Source organism: Bactrocera dorsalis, chromosome 1 (assembly GCF_023373825.1).
Source record: "Bactrocera dorsalis isolate Fly_Bdor chromosome 1, ASM2337382v1, whole genome shotgun sequence".
NCBI classification, from domain to species: Eukaryota; Metazoa; Arthropoda; class Insecta; order Diptera; family Tephritidae; genus Bactrocera; species Bactrocera dorsalis.
The window spans coordinates 10,256,329-10,276,140 of NC_064303.1; the positions used below are offsets into that span (position 1 = coordinate 10,256,329).

A 19,812-nucleotide genomic window follows, 5' to 3' on the forward strand; every position below is an offset into this window, starting at 1 on the left:
ACACTCTCTTTCTGTAATACTAAAACTAAACTGCCACTCACCAGTTTTATAACCGGATCTGTGTCCATCTGTGCATAGAGCTCTGTCAAACTGACATCTAATTCATGCGTCGAACTCTCCTTGCAATCCACCAACATTGCAATGTGATTCTTATGGAAATGCAACGCCAGCGAACGTATTGTGCTGGTCTCATTCGTATTGGGCAATTCGAAGTGTTTCGATACAGTGGCACCGTTGGCCGTTACATCCAAGGTGACACGTTGATTCATGCGATCGAGGAAAAAGGATAATTTATGTTTTAGTGTAGGGAAATCGATCATAAAAAGTGCTTCTATGGATATGTGTAGTTTACGACGCGGCCTGCAATGAAATGCGAAAAAAAGTTAAATTTATCTGGAGCACTTACAATGGCTTCGCTCTTCAGCGTATACCTACCGTATGTGTCGCATTGATATGACACAATCACCCTTCTTTATGTGCTGCTCCAGTTCGGTGGAGGCCACTAAAATAAGTTATTTTTGAAAATAGACATTTTTAGGTTATACTCGTACGTGCTTGACAAACCTGGATCAAGTGATAGTGAGTTCACGCTGCCCACAGCCAAAAAGGCTGATATCGTTAGTAGATACAGCCAGTTCATGGTTTGGTGTTGGATAAGCACGTAATTATTTTTTAAAAATCAGCTTTCACCTATAAAGTAATAAAAACAACGAATATTTTAGATTACATTCTCTTTTTTCTAAGCTGTAGGGGTTCGATCGGAAATGTATTAGGACTATAGCACATTCTTTAACAATAATCCATGCCAAAACTTCGTGAAGATGTCTCGTCAAAAAGTTTTCCATACAAGTACTTGATTTTTATCGGTCTGTTTCTATGAGCTATATCCTATAGTGGTCTGATATCGACGGTTCTAATAAAAGAACAGCTTCTTGGGAAGAAAAGGACGTGTGGTAAATTTCAATCGATATTTTAAATACTAAGTAGTTCACGTATATACAGACAATTGACTAAAATCGTCACACTGAGCATTAATGTATATAGATTAAAACTCTTGGTATTCGACTAACCAGATTAACCGGATATGGCATTATTCGAATAATAATATTCGATTTGCAGTATCCGGATAGTCGCAAGTTGCCGACTATTCGATTAACCACTCATTTTGGACTAACCGAGGTCCGAAAGAAATTTAGGTCATAAGCACCAGGATATTTGAGGAAAAACTAACTGTCACTATAGGAGAGTGTGCGATACTTCATAGCCACAGTTGAAGTATTTAGGGGTAATATTGGACTCCAAACTGAAATTCAAAGAGTCATAGACAGACACATCAAATAAAGCAAATAAGATTTACAATGCCTTATCAAGAATGATGACAAATAGAGGATGTGCGCGCTCCAGGCGTCGATTTCTAATTGTAAAAGCGATAAGCTGTCCTCGTTTTCTAAATATAAGGGAAATGTTAGAAACTGCACTTGGTGGTAGTTTAACGGTAGAAGATTTGACTGCAATTATGTCTCAGTGCTCTGATAAGTGGCTTTGTTCGCGAAGGGGCAACTTTCATCGTGACTAATTTAAGATTACAACAGAATATACGTCAGTCTATCCGCGCTAGAGAGGATACGTAAAATGTCTCATGGTTCCGTGGAAGAGTCTTGATCTGGGAGTAGTTTAGGCTTAGCGGATTAAAGCGATTATTGCGCACTCCGGCTTTCGATGCTTCCCCCTACTATAAAAAAGACAATTTGCAGTATATAGTGTCAATGTTACGAGAATGAATGATATTAAACGGGTAATATTCACCAAAAACGGTTAAAACTCGGATATTCGAATGATCGGTTTCAGGTTATTCGGATATTTTTAAAAGAATTAATATAGATTATGTTAATTAATGAATTTCACGAAAGATGGAAGTAATGTTATGTACAAGATAATAGATGGTAAGACCATGTATGGTAACATCAGTTTGTTCCTTAAGTTGATGAAGCTGTCAATGTACAATTGCAGATGTCGTTTATTAGCTTAGGGCGTATGATGGAGAGGTTAAAGTATACATATAGAACAGTGGCATGGGCTTCGAAAGCATCGCAAATATCGGTAGGACTTCAACTAACGAAAGAACAAAGACTTGCTTACGTCCACGCATCAGGTGCAATGGCCGGCACCGCCAGAAGTCATGCTGGAACCCACTTCTGGATTACACTTCTTCAAATGACTGCAGAAGGGTATGGCAGAGAGAAGGTAATCTCGTCCCAGCAAATGACGGCCTTAAGTCTTGAAATACTACTGGCTCTTCTCCCGAGGGACAGCATTACCAAAAGGGTAAACTTAAGGGATTAGATGCGTTTACGGGTTAAAAAAAAAAACTATTTTTTATTGTTTATTAAATTCTATAACACCTTCAGAATACTGTCCTTAATTTTCAAGTAAATCCGATTAATAGTTTCGGAGATACAGCCTTGAGCAATTATGCGCTCGAGAGTAGTTAGGCTAAGTGCGCCGTCTTTAAACGATTTTTTTTTTTGAAACTGTGTTTTTGAAGTCGGTTGGCAAGATTTCTCCAGAACTACTCAACCAATCTTCCTGAAATTTTACATAAGTCTTTGAGATTTGTTTTCCAAAAATTTCAGAATTTTTTGGTTAATAGTGTATGTTTGTAACAATCAAAAATTCTAATGAGACATTTTTTATATAAGAAAAATTTTTTGAAAAAATGCTGATTTTACCCGAGGAAACTCATGTAACCCCTTAACAAATAAGTTTAAAATTACCCTCGGCATTTATGCTGAATGAAATACACTGACGTCTCGAACACATAGGGTAAATCTTAGCTAAATAGCGGTGTGTCGAGATTAAAATCCAACACAACTATCGTAATGAAATATTTCCATGCTTAGCGATAGTCAACTGGAGTTTAAAGCGATTTTGAGATACTATATGGCCAATGGTACTTTAGTGCAGCTCTTCCGGAATTTAATAAGGGTATAGCCTCTTATGCAAACTGCCGGTTATGCGTCAAGAAGCCGGAAAGTTTCGAACACCTGATGCTACACTGCACGGCAGTCTGTTAACACAGCACTAAAATCATAGATTTACGTATCTGAATAGGGATCACATTGCCTCAATAGCACCCAGCAGGATACTGAAATTTAAAAGGGCCTATGTTAATTTCTCTGACAGAAAGTAAAGCTCAAAAGACCTTAGGTCACAGTGTAAGTCTCAATTTATTCGTATTTCTGTCTATCTACAGTTCTGTCCCTTCTTCCAAAAATAAATTTAAATATTAAACTTCGGTTGGATATATCCAGCTGAAAAGGCTTTCCTCCTTCAACTCTTTAATAATTTATTGTTGGGAATATAGATCGCATGCTAGATAGATTAACTCTTTTAAAAAACTGTCCATACATTTTTATAAATTTAAATTTCATAAAAACAATTATTATTTATTTCTATGTAGCATACCAAATCACTTCCTAAAGTGTTATTTATGTATTTTCGCTTATTACTCATATTTGCTTCACTTCACAGTTCCGAAAATGATCTCAAGCCCTGCTAATTTTTATTTATGTGTTTTTCATCTGTGTTGCGACAACAAACTTAAGCCTATGGCCCATATATATTAAGTCTATGACATAGTTTTCTTAATCAATCAAAATGCCGCTGTGATTAAAATATTATCAAAGTATCTTTTATACCCATAGCACACATACACACATACTTATAAACATAAATACATATGAACATTTCAAATTGTCCACTGCAATTTGTCCACTAGCTGCCGCCGACAGTACCAGCGCCAACAGCAGCGCGACAGTAGACAATAAACTGTCAAGAGACGCCAGTGTGGGTGATCGCCATGAGACATTTATGCCGATCTCGATCTTTTATTTTTAGGTAGTTTATGTCTTTATTGCGTCAATCAAACGATTTAAGTGATTTAAGCTGTCGCCGCAAGAAGATCAGTTGCCTGCACTATTTTGATTTTATTATTTCAATCTTAGTTGGCGTTGTGTTGAGTGTAGTTTTATTTATATGTATGTATTCGTATTTTTTTCGTTTTTAATCCCTATACGTACATCTGTGGTAACTAAGTACTTGCTTGACAAGACCTTGAAATTTTTATTTTATCATTGAATTGTCTGTTTTTTTTTTTGTAATTTCTCAGGAAGCTTCTATTTACACGCCGATTGATTTCAATGAAGAAATCCTTTAATTTAGTGACTGTTAATGCGATTTGAAACCCTTCCATCAAAGTGGATTACCCAAAAGTTTTAGAAGAAGATGTAAACAGCGGCATGTGATGTGTAGGCAAGTGCTGATGTGTTTATACTATTATGAGCGTTACCTGTTGCATGGAATCTGAAATCTCTTGATAATCTGAAATCTTTAAATAATAAGCAAGACCAAAAAATATATAGATTCATGAAATATATTTTCCCAGACAACTTTTTATTACATTTATTTTTCTGTGCGTAATTTTCGCAGCCATGACCTTAAATAGGTAGCATAGATCAGGTCAACCTAGAGCCCTTATAAAAGAGTTAAGTTTGAAAACTTATATTAAGATTAAGGAAAAGGGAATTGAACTTATTTCTTCTAAGTATTACTTGTATTTATCATGTGCTTAGAAGTATAATAATATGTTTATTGACATTTTGAAACAAAAGAGAGAAGGGGATCTTAATTTCGCATAAGAGTTGCAATTTTTTCTAAAAAAAGGGGATCTTAATTTCGCATAAGAGTTGCAATTTTTTCTAAAAAAAGGTGTCTTGCAAAAAAATGATTTAATTTTGGAAAATAGCAGAAGATTGTTTGGAAAAGAAACTACGTTTATAATAAAAAAATCGTACCAGTTTCCATACCATGAAGCCTAATTTAAAATTCCAATTGGATGAGTGCTGTGGTACTACTGCTGAGACTACAAGGGCTTTGAGCCTGCTTCTGCAAATTTCTGGGAATCGATAATCAGGTATTTTGAAGCTTCCTGTCCCATGTCATAGAACCGGCAATTTGCGCAAGAGACTATGCCCATATTGGACAAGTGCTTCCTTAGTCTGCAGTGCCCTGTATAGAGTGCGTCAAGGAGGCGGAATTTATGTCAAAGGAGGTTACTCATTTACTTCAACTTTGCAAGGTTGGACCCTCCCAGAAGTAGCTGGGCGTGACGCATTCCTGCTTTGTCTCGGGGGTGGTTGAACATTTTCTTTAACTTTGCAAGGTTGTACACTCTCAGAAGTAGTTTAGCAAGGCGCATTCCTGTGGCCCGCTGTTCTCCCACTCATTCCTCCGTGCGGAGTAGCTCCTTTAAATTGTGTCTGGACCCATCAATCTGGACTCTGACCATTTATGTGTTACCCGGTACCTCATACGCTGAGATCGCCTTTAGTGCTGTTTGACTATCACTAAGTATAGCGATACGCTGGTTGTGAAAGTTGCTTTAGAGATTAATTTCTGCACACTGACTTAAACAAAGACTTCTGCTATAACGATGCTCGAAAAACATTCCATTGGTATGGATAGCTTAGGATGCGATCTCGCAATGCCTTACGGTGTTTTCAAGCCGTCAGTGTACCACTGAATAGTGCTGACCTCCAACAGTATGGCGAGCATGGAATCGTTCTACTCCGCCTAACTGCCGAGAGTAACTCTTTAATTAAGGGTCAGTGATGTGTCTTTCTAAGGCCTTCATTTGTTGAGACGACATTGTCTTCTCTTTGCCGAAATCCTCTAATGGCATGAACAGCATGGTATGCTTTGCTACCTGTTTGATCACTAGATGCTGCAGTGTGAGCTCCAGCATGACTTCAAGTGCTGCAGTGGGACAAGTGCGCATTGGTCACGAAGCGCAGACACAAATAATCTTTGCAGCTTCGATAGTTGAAGGCTTACCGGAGACTGCGTTGCCTTAGATGCCCAAGCAACCGCTCCATGAGTGACAATAGGTCTTTCGATCATGGTAAACAGCCGTCTTATAATACCTGGCTTGCAGTTTAGAATGCAGCTGTAGATACTAAAAACTATAATAAATCTGATCAACAAAAAAAAATTTCACGAATTTTAATACTAATTTCTATTTTAGAATTTTAAATAGGCTCCGGAGCTATTATGAGCATGCCAACGCTTTATCCAATTTTCCATACAGTAGTTACAAGCTTCGCCTGGAATGGCCTTCGGTGCCTTCACCGAAATTTCAATTTTACGATTTTGGCTCATTTTTAGAGCGTAAGATTCTCAAAACTGTGTCAGTTTTCAATGGAGAAGAAAAAATTTGTCGAAGATTTCGAATAGCAGGCCAATAAGAAAAAAATGGGGTTACTATTTAACAGGAGCATAAATAATTATTCTTTTATGAATATTTTGCCCCAAATATTGGAAATAAAATGCCGCTTCAAGAAAAAAATCACTAACATTTTTAATTCCAGTAATAAAAAACCGCAAAATATGATTATATGTATGCAATAAACATCAAAACATTTCTGCAGAAATATATTTTTTTTTTTTATTTTTTTCACAATTTTTCTGTCTAATATCAAATCCCTTGTGTAAGCTCCCACGCCATTTGAAACCACAAAACTATCAAAATATTAGTAAACTTATTTGCCATGAAGTGTTAAGCTTATAATTATATAGGGATTGACAGTCATAAATTTGCGATTTGCGCAACACTTCCGTTGTACGCGCCAAATAATATAATATAGGCAAGAGTTTATGTAAGACAAATGCGAATCTACTGAGTATAGAGACTTAAGTGTGAACCCTTTGGCACTAAGAGCCGCTGACACTCATTTATTCGATACAAAACGCTGTCAATTTTATTTTCTTAGGCATTAATACATATGTACATATATACATACATACTACACCATACATACATACTATACGTACACCTATACTATAAAAAAATAATCTCAGCAACAAAATATATTATTATACTCATTCCAATATGAACAATTCCGTGCTCTTTTACTTTTTTAGAACTCGCATACGGGCATTTCTACTCTCGTATATATACGCATGCGCATGTGTTTGCATGTGTGTGTAAAACCACAGCTTAGAAATTCACGCGGAAATATCTTTAAGCGCCTACGCATAGATTTCAAATCGAATTCGTTAGATAAACAGCGGCGAAAAGAATCGTAGTAGGAAAAAAATAACAACAACAACCAAATACAATGCAAAAACAACAAGTTAGGTGGTGAAAACAGCATCAACCGCACATACAAACTTACATCGTAGTTAACCTTTTATGGCCAGGCACATTCACAGCAAGTGAACGCGCTTAGAAAGCAACGCAAGCGCGTAAGGTAAACAAACCTCACTTAATGGATGTGTGTGTGATTGCTTATTGATGTGTGTGTGTGTGTGCTAATGCTTATGAATTTGTGAATCTATGTATGTGTCTAAGCAAAGATAGGCAGTTGAGTTTTTATATGCCCGTTTTTGCTCAAAATTAATGTCTTTCGAAAAATGCAAATTAATGCTTGAATATTTATACAAATTTATTTTAAATGCGAAAATAAATATTCACAAGACAATTAATTTACCATAATTGGCAATAGAAAGGCGATAAAGCAATCAATTTTGTGGACAAAATGAATAGCAGCAAGTCAAAAAACGTAAAAAAGCGAGAACTCAAGAAATGTGAAACACTTTGTGATGCCACAATTGTAAAATCTGACCACAGCTTTTGGTCTTCTTGTTGTTTTTGTAACGGCAGAAACCCACGGTAAGCAGTACTTGTTATAAGACGAAGTTATGGACGAAACGTGACAAGTTTCATTACCAATCTCCTCTTATAAGAATGGCCTTGATTGGTTTCAATTAATAATTTCGGTATATAGGTACTATGAGAAGACCGATATCTGTCTTTTGAACCGAAAATCATATCATGTAATTTATCAAACATTATTGACATTTTTAAACTATGATACTAACGGGTGATACAAGTAGAGGTAGTTTTTTGAAAGGCCTTTTTTTGGTATTTTGTAATGGAAAGTCTTACATCTGAATAACGTATACAAATCGTTCCATTTATTACGAATATTCACATCCTGTAAAGAACGTGTTTCGCGCGCTAAACTCAACTTATAGTCAACATTATCGGGCTACTGAGCGTACTATTCGCAACACCATCACCCATCTTGAGACCCAGCATTCATTATTGGATAATATTCGACCCAATAGATCACTGCCCATTTCTGGATCAATAGAAATGTAAAGAAGAAAACCTTCCACATTTGAGACGAAGAGCAATCAGAAGAGATTCAAGAGCTGCCATTTCACCCAGAAAAAACCAACGGTTTGATGTGGTTGTGGGCCGATGGAATCATTGGTCCATATTGCTTCAAAAAGAATTCCGGTGCGAACGTAACTGTCAATGGCAACCGTTATCGTGCCATGATAGCCGACTATTTGATGCCTGAAGTTGAAGCTCGTGATCTCGGCTACATTTGGTTTCAACAAGACGGCGCCACTTCTCACACATCGCATCAATCAATAGATTTATTGAGAGAACACTTCGGTGAGAAGATAATTTAACGTTTTGGCCGGTCAATTGGCCACTAAGATCGCGAATATCACACCGTTAGATTTTTTTTGCCTGTGAAGATATGTAAAGTCTAAAGTTTATGCGGACAATCTCGCTTCGATTCAGGCCTTGGAACAAAACATCAAACGTGTCATTCGCCAGTTACCAGTCGAAATGCTCGAATGAGTCATCGAAAATTGTACTCAACGGGTGAACCAACTGAGACGTAGCCGCGGCCACATTTGAAAGAGATAATCTTCAAAAAATAAATGCCTTTCGAATGATAACAAACATTTCCCATTAGATGAAGGTTAGATGAAATTAATGAAAGGCGGAGCTTATCAATTATTTGGTAACAATGAACCAAATTTACATGTTCGTCACGATAATCGAAAGTAACTACTGTTTGAAATAGTGATGAAAATCTAAATGGAAAATCTCGAGTGGTGTAAACATTAATAGATCATAGAGCGAAGTACAACATGAATAGCATGCAAGTGCCTAGATCGAGAGATCCTATAATAGATGGTTAACTACTGTTGAAGTATGTAACGTAATTGTTTCTGTAAACCACATTCATGAATACAAAAAAGATATTAAATCTTATATTCGTTTGTCCACAATATTAATAATTATAATATGCTAATATGTAATATGTAATATGACTAACTTTTCCACCTTGTCAAATATAGAAAATAAAGAGGAATCTTCAACAAGCCAACGAATAAACTGAAGTTACCCAAATAATGAAAAATATTATTAAAAATAATTTTATTTATATTTCACCAAATCTATCAATCAAGGTTTATGTATCAATAAAATACTTCCTGTCTTTCTGTAAATCATTTAGATTAAAGAGCTATCATTTACATACATACATTCATATATAAGCAGCTAAGAACTACCATTATCTGTAGCTTCTGCACATTAGTAGACATAAAGAGCAACCTTCAGTGCCTACACTCATAATAATTATGTATATGTATATGCACAGATGTAAACAAATAAAGCTGTAATAAAAAGTAATTTACAAAACTTTTGCCATCATCCAAACAATCAAATACTCTACATATGTAAATATTGATAATAGTAATATATTTTGAGCAAGGTCAAGATCTGTTACAGATTTTGATTCAATGTAATGCTGTATGGAAAACATTAACTTATATATATGTACACATGCTATATGTACTCATATTACATACATATGTAATCAACTTGTAGAAAAATACAAAAAAATATAACCATTTATTAAATCAGGAAAAATAATTAAATTTTGCGGTGATGCCTCTACAAAGGGTGCTCATAGTAAATTATTATTTTTAGAGTAATCAATTAATGTACCCTCACTTCCATCACTCGGCCATCTAAATGATACAAATGTGGCATACAAGTTAAAGATTTATACGTCAATTTGTTCCTAATATTATAGTTCCTTGTAACACACGGAAAGACTAGAAGAGTAGTGAACCGAACAGCAACTGGTATAAAGCACATAGACTGCTTTAAAATAACGGGTGATTTTTTTGAGGTTAGGATTTTCATGCATTAGTATTTGACAGATCACGTGGGATTTCAGACATGGTGTCAAAGAGAAAGATGCTCAGTATGCTTTGACATTTCATCATGAATAGACTTACTAACGAGCAACGCTTGCAAATCATTGAATTTTATTACCAAAATCAGTGTTCGGTTCGAAATGTGTTTATCGACAAATTTTGTTCAGCGATGAGGCTCATTTCTGGTTGAATGGCTACGTAAATAAGCAAAATTGCCGCATTTGGGGTGAAGAGCAACCAGAAGCCGTTCAAGAACTGCCCATGCATCCCGAAAAATGCACTGTTTGGTGTGGTTTGTACGCTGGTGGAATCATTGGACCGTATTTTTTCAAAGATGCTGTTGGACGCAACGTTACGGTGAATGGCGATCGCTATCGTTCGATGCTAACAAACTTTTTGTTGCCAAAAATGGAAGAACTGAACTTGGTTGACATGTGGTTTCAACAAGATGGCGCTACATGCCACACAGCTCGCGATTCTATGGCCATTTTGAGGGAAAACTTCGGACAACAATTCATCTCAAGAAATGGACCCGTAAGTTGGCCACCAAGATCATGCGATTTAACGCCTTTAGACTATTTTTTGTGGGGCTACGTCAAGTCTAAAGTCTACAGAAATAAGCCAGCAACTATTCCAGCTTTGGAAGACAACATTTCCGAAGAAATTCGGGCTATTCCGGCCGAAATGCTCGAAAAAGTTGCCCAAAATTGGACTTTCCGAATGGACCACCTAAGACGCAGCCGCGGTCAACATTTAAATGAAATTATCTTCAAAAAGTAAATGTCATGAACCAATCTAACGTTTCAAATAAAGAACCGATGAGATTTTGCAAATTTTATGCGTTTTTTTTTAAAAAAAGTTATCAAGCTCTTAAAAAATCACCCTTTATAATGAGGCATCCGATTGATTTCTTGACTCTAGTTTTAGAGCTATAAGGAGATGAAGGAAGTTGAGAATTCTACAACTTTGCTTACGCTGTTTTCCAATAGATGTCTTTAGGGTCAAGCACTGGTCGATTAAATCAATTAAATCGTTTTATAGTACGAGTATATCGATCTTGGACATTTGTGTCAATATTAACCCAACAAAAAATTGTAGAGATCTGTTTGCATCCCAAACTTATTCTCTACTGAAAGTGTCACTTTTTGAGCCGAATTCTTGACATTTGCGGGAAATTTTGCTTTTCTTTTATAATTCCAAGAAAAGTGCGGCTGAGGACCCGTCCACGCCACATATATAGATAATACTATTACTCTACTACTACCATCTATAAGACTTTTCGACCGTTTTTATACAATAAAGCCTTAAATTTACAAAAAAGCGGCGGAAGCAAAGATGTAGACCTAATACTTCCACTGTAATAAGTATATAATCTATAAATTATTATATAATATACCATAAATTCGACCATTTTGTCTTTAATTGGATATTTAAGCCGTTATATCTACTTGAAATTCCTGAAAACGATTTTTTGTAGTTTTTTTTTTTTTTATTTGAAGAGGCAAATTATTTAATAAGGAAATACAAATAATGTTCTCATATAGAATTTAACAAACTTTAATAATCTTCAATTCATTTTGAAAAGATTTGGATTCCCTTAATCTCGCGGCCGATTTCCAGGAGGACCTTTGAAAACCCTTGTCGGGCGCTGATCAAGTTTTTCTACTTAAAATTTTCTCAAATCCAAAAACAGAAAAAGAATTATTTCTATAAAAAATACAGGTAAAGATCGAAAAAATTAGATTTTTGACAAATTTTAGTTTTTGAAAAAGTGACTCCTACTAAAAAAACGTCGGCTTAAAAAATATAATTTTATATTAACAAGGAAAAATGTTACATGAAGCTGATTTTGATCGGTCAGTTTGTATCACAGATATATGGTATAGTGGTCCGTTATGCATGGTTCCGACAAATGAGCACCTTCTTTGGGAGAAAAAAAACATGCGCAAAATTTTAGATCGATATCTCAAAAACTAGGTAACTAGTATAAGTATATAGGCAGACGAATGTAGCTAAATTGACTCAAGTAGTCATGCTGATCATATATATAAGTATGTATACATTTTATATGATCTCCTACGTTGCCTTCGGGGTATTACAATTCTTATTCCTGAGGGACGGTTACACTAAGTTAAACATTTCTTACAAATAATGCTCTAATAGAAACTATTTGCGGATCAATTTCAAGATTTCGGTGAATATTTTCAAATAAGTTTACAGTGAGCTTCTTCACGGATGGGTCAAAACTTGGAGATTGGTGGAGGGGTTTACTGTCAGGTGCTCTCTATCAACTCTAGTTTCAGACTTCCTGACTATTGCTGTATCTTCTATACCGACGTTGCAGCCATTTAGGTAACAGTAGATTTACTACTCCGGAGGGCAGCCTCCTTCAAAGAAGTGACTATCCACTTAGAATGCAGAGCGGCGATACTAGCCTAGAACTCATTAACAATGCATCCAGGGCTGGTCAACGAGTGCCTAACATCGAATGGCTTTGTGATAAAACTGGTATACGTGCCAGGTCACAGCGGAATCGCCGGAAATTGTACAGCTGATGAGCTAGCAAGAAAAGGCACTCTAGAACCGCTAGCGGATCATTACTCCCGTATACTCTTGTGTTCTACTACTGAATAGCTGGGCTACCATCGGTACATGCGCTGTCGCAATGGTCTTTTAGTCCAAGATCGATTACAAGAGATCTAGTGATTTCTTTGACCTAAGTAAGGCTAGCATCTCCTTAGTGTTGGTGCTTTTAACGGCTGGGAGTCCTACCAGGCGCTATCTGCAAAAGCTATATGGAAGAAAATGAGGTGGAATCAATTCAACACTTTTTTCTTGACTGTCCCGCGTTTGGGAGATCACGACTTAAACACTTGGTAGCACATTCCCTCACACATGGAAATGGAAATTTAACGCCGGTGCGTGTCAAGTTAACATAACCCCTTAAGAGCTTAGTATATTTTATTGTCGCAAATTTTCTTGAAACATATTAGCCTTAATCTCTCATTTTTATGATTTCTTTAGTCGAAAATAGTCTTCGTTAAATAGGCTATATCTTTTTTCCAATTTTTTAGAGTGTAAGATCTGTTGGATCTGCATTTAAATAAATAGCAAAATTTTGCACTGACAAGATGCGAAATATCTTCAGCCGAAAAAATGTATTTCAGAAATAAAACATATTTAAAACTTTCTAGCACATTTGTATACAGATCAACATTATTCATATACAAAAATCTAAAAACCACATAATCACATTGGAATAAACAAATAAGGTGTATGTTTGTTTCCATTTTGCCAGCTAATTTTCAACAAAACAAAACAAATAAAACACATATTAAAACCAACAAACAAAGCAATTTAATGACGATATTTTACATACGAATTGAGTGCAAACTCGCACAAAATGCGCGCATAAGCTACTCGTAAAATATAAAATTATCCAAATAAGCATTTTTAATCGTTTTAATTAAAATGACTTGAGTGTGGCGGAGAGCAGCTATTTAATTCCGCGCCCACAAGCGATTAATAAGTGGTTTGTATACAACATTTGCCATAGAAATATGATTCAAAGCGCCACACGAATATCTAGTGAGATATGTATATGCTTACAAACATAACTACTTTTATACATAAGTATGAATGTATAAATATGTTTTATTGTATAGAATGGTGTAATATAGTAAACTAATTGGAAACAATTGCGTAACTAGTGTTTCTGGGGCTGGTTGCTGGTACTACTACAAATATGTTATCTAAAAAGAAAAGCAATATTCGTTAATGGAAGGTGATCACTTTAAAGGTTAAGGTGTACACACTCCTGAATAAAAAAAAATATATTTTTTTACCTATATATCGATTGAGCTTACATTTGAAAACATTCTCCGAAAATTTGAGGTCAACACAGAAAATAATTTCGGAGATATGAGCTTATTGGTAAGAGTTTTTTAACTAAATGCAATCGTCTTCCAAAATCTTAAATACGTTTTTCTCAAACCATATTCTCAGAGTCGGTGAGGAAAACTTATTGACCGAACGATTTCAACTTTCCACACGGCCTTCTTAGATACATTTCTCAGGATTATGTATTTAAGAAAATTTGAAGTCGAAAAAGTTAGTGCTTTTTTCTGAGGCTCTTCTTGAGATCAGCTACTGGATAGGTTAGTTTATGTCAAGAGGTGGATCCTAACAGGTATCTCACTTGGACGTCTAAGAACGCTGATTCGTTGTGGTTCAAATTTTTTCGAAATCAACTCCCGATTATTAAAATGTAGAAATCGATCCTAATAGGGATCTCACTTGGACAGCTAAGAACGTGGATCCGTGGTGGTGGACTGTATCTACGGATGCCTAATTTTTTCGAAATGAATCCACGATTATTAAAACGTACATAATTAGGTAAATAAACATTATGTTCATTTTTCTTTATTAGTTTCAAAAAATCGATTTTTATATTATCTTATTAAACTATACAACATCTGTAGAATATTGTCCTAAATTTTTAAGTTTATCCGAGTAATAGTTTCGGAGATATAGCCATGAGAATTTGTGCGCTCGAGGCTCAGTGCACCGTCTTTAAACGCGTTTTTCTCGAAACTTTGTTTTTGAAGGGTTGGCAAGATTTCTCGAGAACCCGATTTTCATGAAATTTTACACCAATCTTTGAAATAAAATTCTTAAAGATTTGAACGAAGGATTGACTGTTTGTAAAAAAACAATAGCGAAATTTTAATTTTTTTGTAAAAATGTCTGCCAAAAATCAATATTCAATTTTATTTTTTCCTTCGTCCAAGTTCTATGTTAAAATTTTAACTAAAATACGTATTTTTTCACTTTAGACGATCCTGCAAAAGTTATCCTTTCAATGGGAGCACATCGTTTTTCTGAGGGGTCACTGGAAATGGCGTCGCAACGGCCGAGTTAAAATATTTTTTCCAAAAATTTCAGAATTTCTTAGTTAATAGTGTATGCTTGTTACATTAAAATTTTTTAATAAAATATTTAATTTTTTATATGAGCAAAAAATTGTTGAAAAAGGTGATTTTTACCCGAGGGAACCCATGTAACTCCTTAAAACAGATGCCCCTTCAAAAAAAAAATACGAAAAATCTCGATTTTTAGACTTGACAGTGGATATAACCAACTCGAAATCCTCAAAAATATAATTCAACATTCAATTAAAGATACATATGTTGAGATCATTTTTAATAAAAAAGATGTATCTAGAGAAAAAACTAATCTCTTAACATACTTGATAAAGCTTAACCTTCTTTTTTAAGCACTTTATTTAAAAAAGTTTAAGCATTTTATTTTAAAGATTTCAATCGACAATTTTTAACAAAATAATATTTTTAGAACTCAATTTAATTTAGAAGAACGTAGAATTAGCATTTTGTGAAATAGGTGGTATATTTTACAGCGTCGCGACTACTTCGCGTTCTGAAATGTGTTTAAAAACCCTTGAAAACGGGTTAGAGGCAAATGAAAAGCTTAAATGAATTTACATTGAAATAAATTTTTAAAAGCTTTCATTTATGATTAAGAATACTAAAAGCTTATTACTTACATTTAAACTATATTAATTATACAAGTTTTAAAAACTAGAAATTAGAAGGACTTTTGTCAAGCCAAATCCGTAGAATTTTCAAGCTACCCCCTCAGTATATAGTGAAGAATAGTTGATTGTGAGTTTATTTAAACATTTATAAATATTCTAAATATTCACCAAGCTATAAAAATATATATTATATTATAAATGATCAAGTATGTGTTGCGAACGCCATTAAGGCGGCTTGAAACTTTGAAGTTTGCATACAAGCATATCAACGAATACAACGTTGTATATAAATACATGGATATTAGGGTGCGCTCATATATATTTAATATGCATGAATTAGCATACATTTATCGCTAAGGCACATAAATTTCACAAAAGACATATTACACTTGTTTACAATTTGCATACATTTGCTGACAGCAAATTATTGCTACAAAAGAATTTTAAATTCTATATTAGAAGTAGATTAAAGTAAATTAAAGAAATATAATAAATGCTAAAATCGAAAATGATATGTTCATTAGATGCATGTTGATTTGATTTGAATTAGTGTATCAACGTTTTATGGATTTTAGAAGGTAAAATGAAGTTATCAAATTAGTCTTCTTCTTTTTGGCGTAGACACTGCTTACGCGGTTATAGCCGAATTGGTATAATAGTTATGTAAATAAAATTATCTTGGAATCCCCTTCTCTTTTCTAATGAATTCTAAATTTTTCTGCAGATTTTTTTTTAATTTTGTAAAGATAATTTTTCAAATAAATCTTTTCTCCAAATAAGAACATGATTTGTTATGTTAGTTTGTATGGCAGCTAAAGGCTAGAGTGGTCTAATCTAAGCTATATATTTGAATAATTTTACATTATCTTGATTAATAATCTATGCAAAATTTCCTGAAGAAATTTTATCAAATAAAAAAGTTCTCCATACAAGGCTTCGATTTACAGCAGGCAGTTTGTATGGGGGCTATATGCTGTAGTAGTCCGATATGAAAACTATGTTCGGAGATTGTAGTGTGCTCTTGAATAATAATCTGTCCGAAATTTTGTGGAAAAATCTTTTCAAATACAAAATTTTTTCTTCTAAATATTTGATTTAAGCCGGTCAGTTTGTATGGGGGTCTACATGTTATAGTAGTCCGATATCGGCCGGTTCCCACAAATGAAGGACTCCTCGAAGAGCAAAATTTCACTTCGGTATCTCTAAAACAAAGGATTTAGTTTGCGTATTTCATGTAAGTATATAATAAATGGCTCCATGTCTAAATAGATCCAGCTCGTCATACTGTTATACAGGGTCTTTTTCGTGGATGAAAACGTGCCAAACTAAATATGTCCTTTTGAGAGTATACAAATACAAATAAAATAGAGGGTATAAAATCTATCACTTCTTAATAGGAGGATGGAGCAATGTTTAGAAGGTAACGCAAGTGAGGAAAGTTCTCTGATTGTCATGCACTTGGGAGTGGCCAGAAACAATTATTTTACATATGACTAAAGCAGCTCACGATTTCTGGTCTTAGACCAAGAACATCTGTTTGAAGTTGAGGAAAAGTGAGAAGGTGAACCGTCCCTCCCCAGGTTTGTTAGCCCCCAATGTAAAGGAAACAACAGTTTCGGACGAGAGAAACCCTTTTAAAATTAATAGATTATCTTTTATAGGTCTAGAGTTAGTCAAACAATTAAAAAGTACCACTAAAGGCTAGTTAAGAAGTCGCTAAAAATTCGCATAGGAAGTGAACTGACTTCTAGATTTCCACTAAGTATACAGTGGATTGTATCAAGGATACTTTAAACCCATGGTCCAAAACTCTCACAGACCAGCATCATACAAAAGGGAACTCCGACTTATTGAAGGGTATATTGAGATTTACATATCAAGGAGCATTTTAGTCTATAGTTCAAAACTCCCTCAGACCTGTTGCGTGTATGGAGACCTTCGGCTTCTTCCAGGCTACATATATTGAGATTTATATATCAAGGACCATTGAAATCAATAGCTCAAGACCCTCACAGACCAGTATCATATAAAGAGGACCTCTGACTTCTACCAGTGTAAATTTAGGATACACATCCACTTCACTGTCCACCGTGTGCTATTATAAATATTTCTTAGCTATAATATTACTGTAAAGCTATCTCACCCTTTGCAGATTTTAGCAAGAAGACTCCACAATTATTGATGTGCTTCAAATAAATCGTTATTTTCTTTAACAATAAATCTTCACTGTGAACACATAAACGTTTTCTCTAATGGCAATTTTATATCTTCCAACCGATCTGCAATGAGCGCCACCTTTTCACCGGATAAACACTTTTCTCCGAAATCGAAACAATCAACACTTCAAAGCGATTTTTATGACATTCGCACTTTCGTTTATTTTGATTGGTCCTTCACCTTGAACACACACATACACATGTAGGCGACACGCGATCACTCGTTAAGAATGCCACTTAGAATTAATTCCTTTTCGATTTACTCGCAATCTCGTACTCGTACTTGTAGTAAGCGTAAATACAAACCGTTGCGGTCAACGTATCGACGTAGACTGCTTGAGCTGAAGATCGCTAAGAGGCAACAAAGTTCTTAATTTCACTGTCGTACGATCAGCAGCCAACCAAGTCAGCGCAAAGAGAAGTTAGCCAGGCCAATAAGCATGCTCTTGCCCACGCTAAACATATGTACGTAAAAATATTGCGGGTTTGTACGCTTGTGTGCTCTGACTTGCCTACTCATGGGATTACCTGCTGAGTGGCTAAGTGAGTGCTCGGCATCGCTCGCTTGTTCGCAACGCCGCATCGTTGGTAATTTAAATCGAGCGAAACGTATCGCTGGCACGTTGTTGCTGCTGCTGTGAGTGGCGGCAAGCAACACGATCACCTCAACAGCAGTGGCAGCAACGGCAATACAAAACCAGCGGAAAGTGAGTTGCTGCTAGTAATACTTGTGGTATAACGCCCACGTAGAAGTGTTTTGCTGCTTGCGATTGCTTGCGATTGCTTACGATTTTGTTGCATGCACTATTAGATGGCATGCACTTCGAAATGTTTATGGTATGTTTGTATCACTTTCAAGCGCCACTATTCCCATTTGGATTTGCTTTAAAATACTAGCTTAGATTCGTACCAAATTATTTCGCTTTCTATTATACTGATAACAGAGCGTGGAAGTCACTCACTTACTGCCGATTTGTTTGAATCTTGGTACTCGTATTTGTTGTTGCAGTTTCAGGGAATGTTTCAGAATTGACAATACCGCTAGATTCTTCCCGATTAAATATGAAAATTCAAATACCATGGAAGAGCCAACTTCTTCTTCTAACTATCATATTTTCATGATTTTTACATAGCTGAACAACAAAGCGGTGAGGGCCGATTACCGGCCGAGCTATTCACATACATCATCTTCTTTACAGAATATGGTCAAATGAAAGCATATCAGACGATTGGAATTTAAGTGTGCTCTGTCCAATCCACCAAAAGTTTCTCTGGACTGGATAAGGAAGCGAAGCAAATGGGTCCGGTAGTGAACGAAGGCAAGACGAAATATCCCCTGTCATCAAACAAACAGTCGTCGCAATTTTGTCTCTCTTGGAACCAGTCTCGAAATCCAACGCATAATAACTTTTGCAGTTAAGTTCTCTCTCGTCGAACTGAGTAGACTGGTTTGGGTGCCTGGTCATAGCGGTATTACAGAAAACTGTAAAGCGGATGAATTTGCTAGGGCAGGTACTTCAGTCTCAATAGCTGCGGAATCGGAACGGGTAGGAGACCTGTTGTCTTCTTGTAGCTTTTTAATGGACTGTTGTGACTCAGACCAGCACAGCGAGCGTTGGTTAACTACCAGCAGCAATGCAAGCGGGAGGTTCTTCTCGCCTATGATCAATTTGAAGAGGTCTAGTGAACTCTTTGCTCTCAACAAGATACAAATTTGAATAGTTATAGGAGCTCTAACTGAAGCACTGTTTTCTTAGAAAGCTCACCTGATGCCAATTGTACTCGTATAAGCTGCTTAGAAGAAGATGAAATATAATCATATCAGCACTTCTTTCTTGAATATCCCACATATTCCAGATCAAGCCCAAAATATCTCGGATAGCATACTTTCAGTTATCCTTACGATTAGCACAAAGAGAATTAAAGCACCTAAACAGATTTGTGATTGGTCCT

The 19,812-nt window shown here is 35.5% G+C and overlaps 1 protein-coding gene across 1 annotated transcript in view; it reads right to left on the minus strand.

Annotated features, from left to right (window-relative positions):
- The window catches only part of LOC105222154 (uncharacterized), a 41,987-nt gene extending 23,792 nt beyond the window's left edge, over positions 1-18,195 (minus strand). The window contains exons 1-4 of the mRNA XM_049446362.1: positions 17,787-18,195; positions 565-690; positions 436-502; positions 42-360 (exon numbers count right to left, since the gene is read on the minus strand). Coding sequence (XP_049302319.1) covers positions 42-360; positions 436-502; positions 565-640 — 462 coding nt within the window. The 5' untranslated portion in view covers positions 641-690; positions 17,787-18,195. The remainder of the gene's footprint in view (positions 1-41; positions 361-435; positions 503-564; positions 691-17,786) is intronic.
- Positions 18,196-19,812: the final 1,617 nt, after the last annotated feature.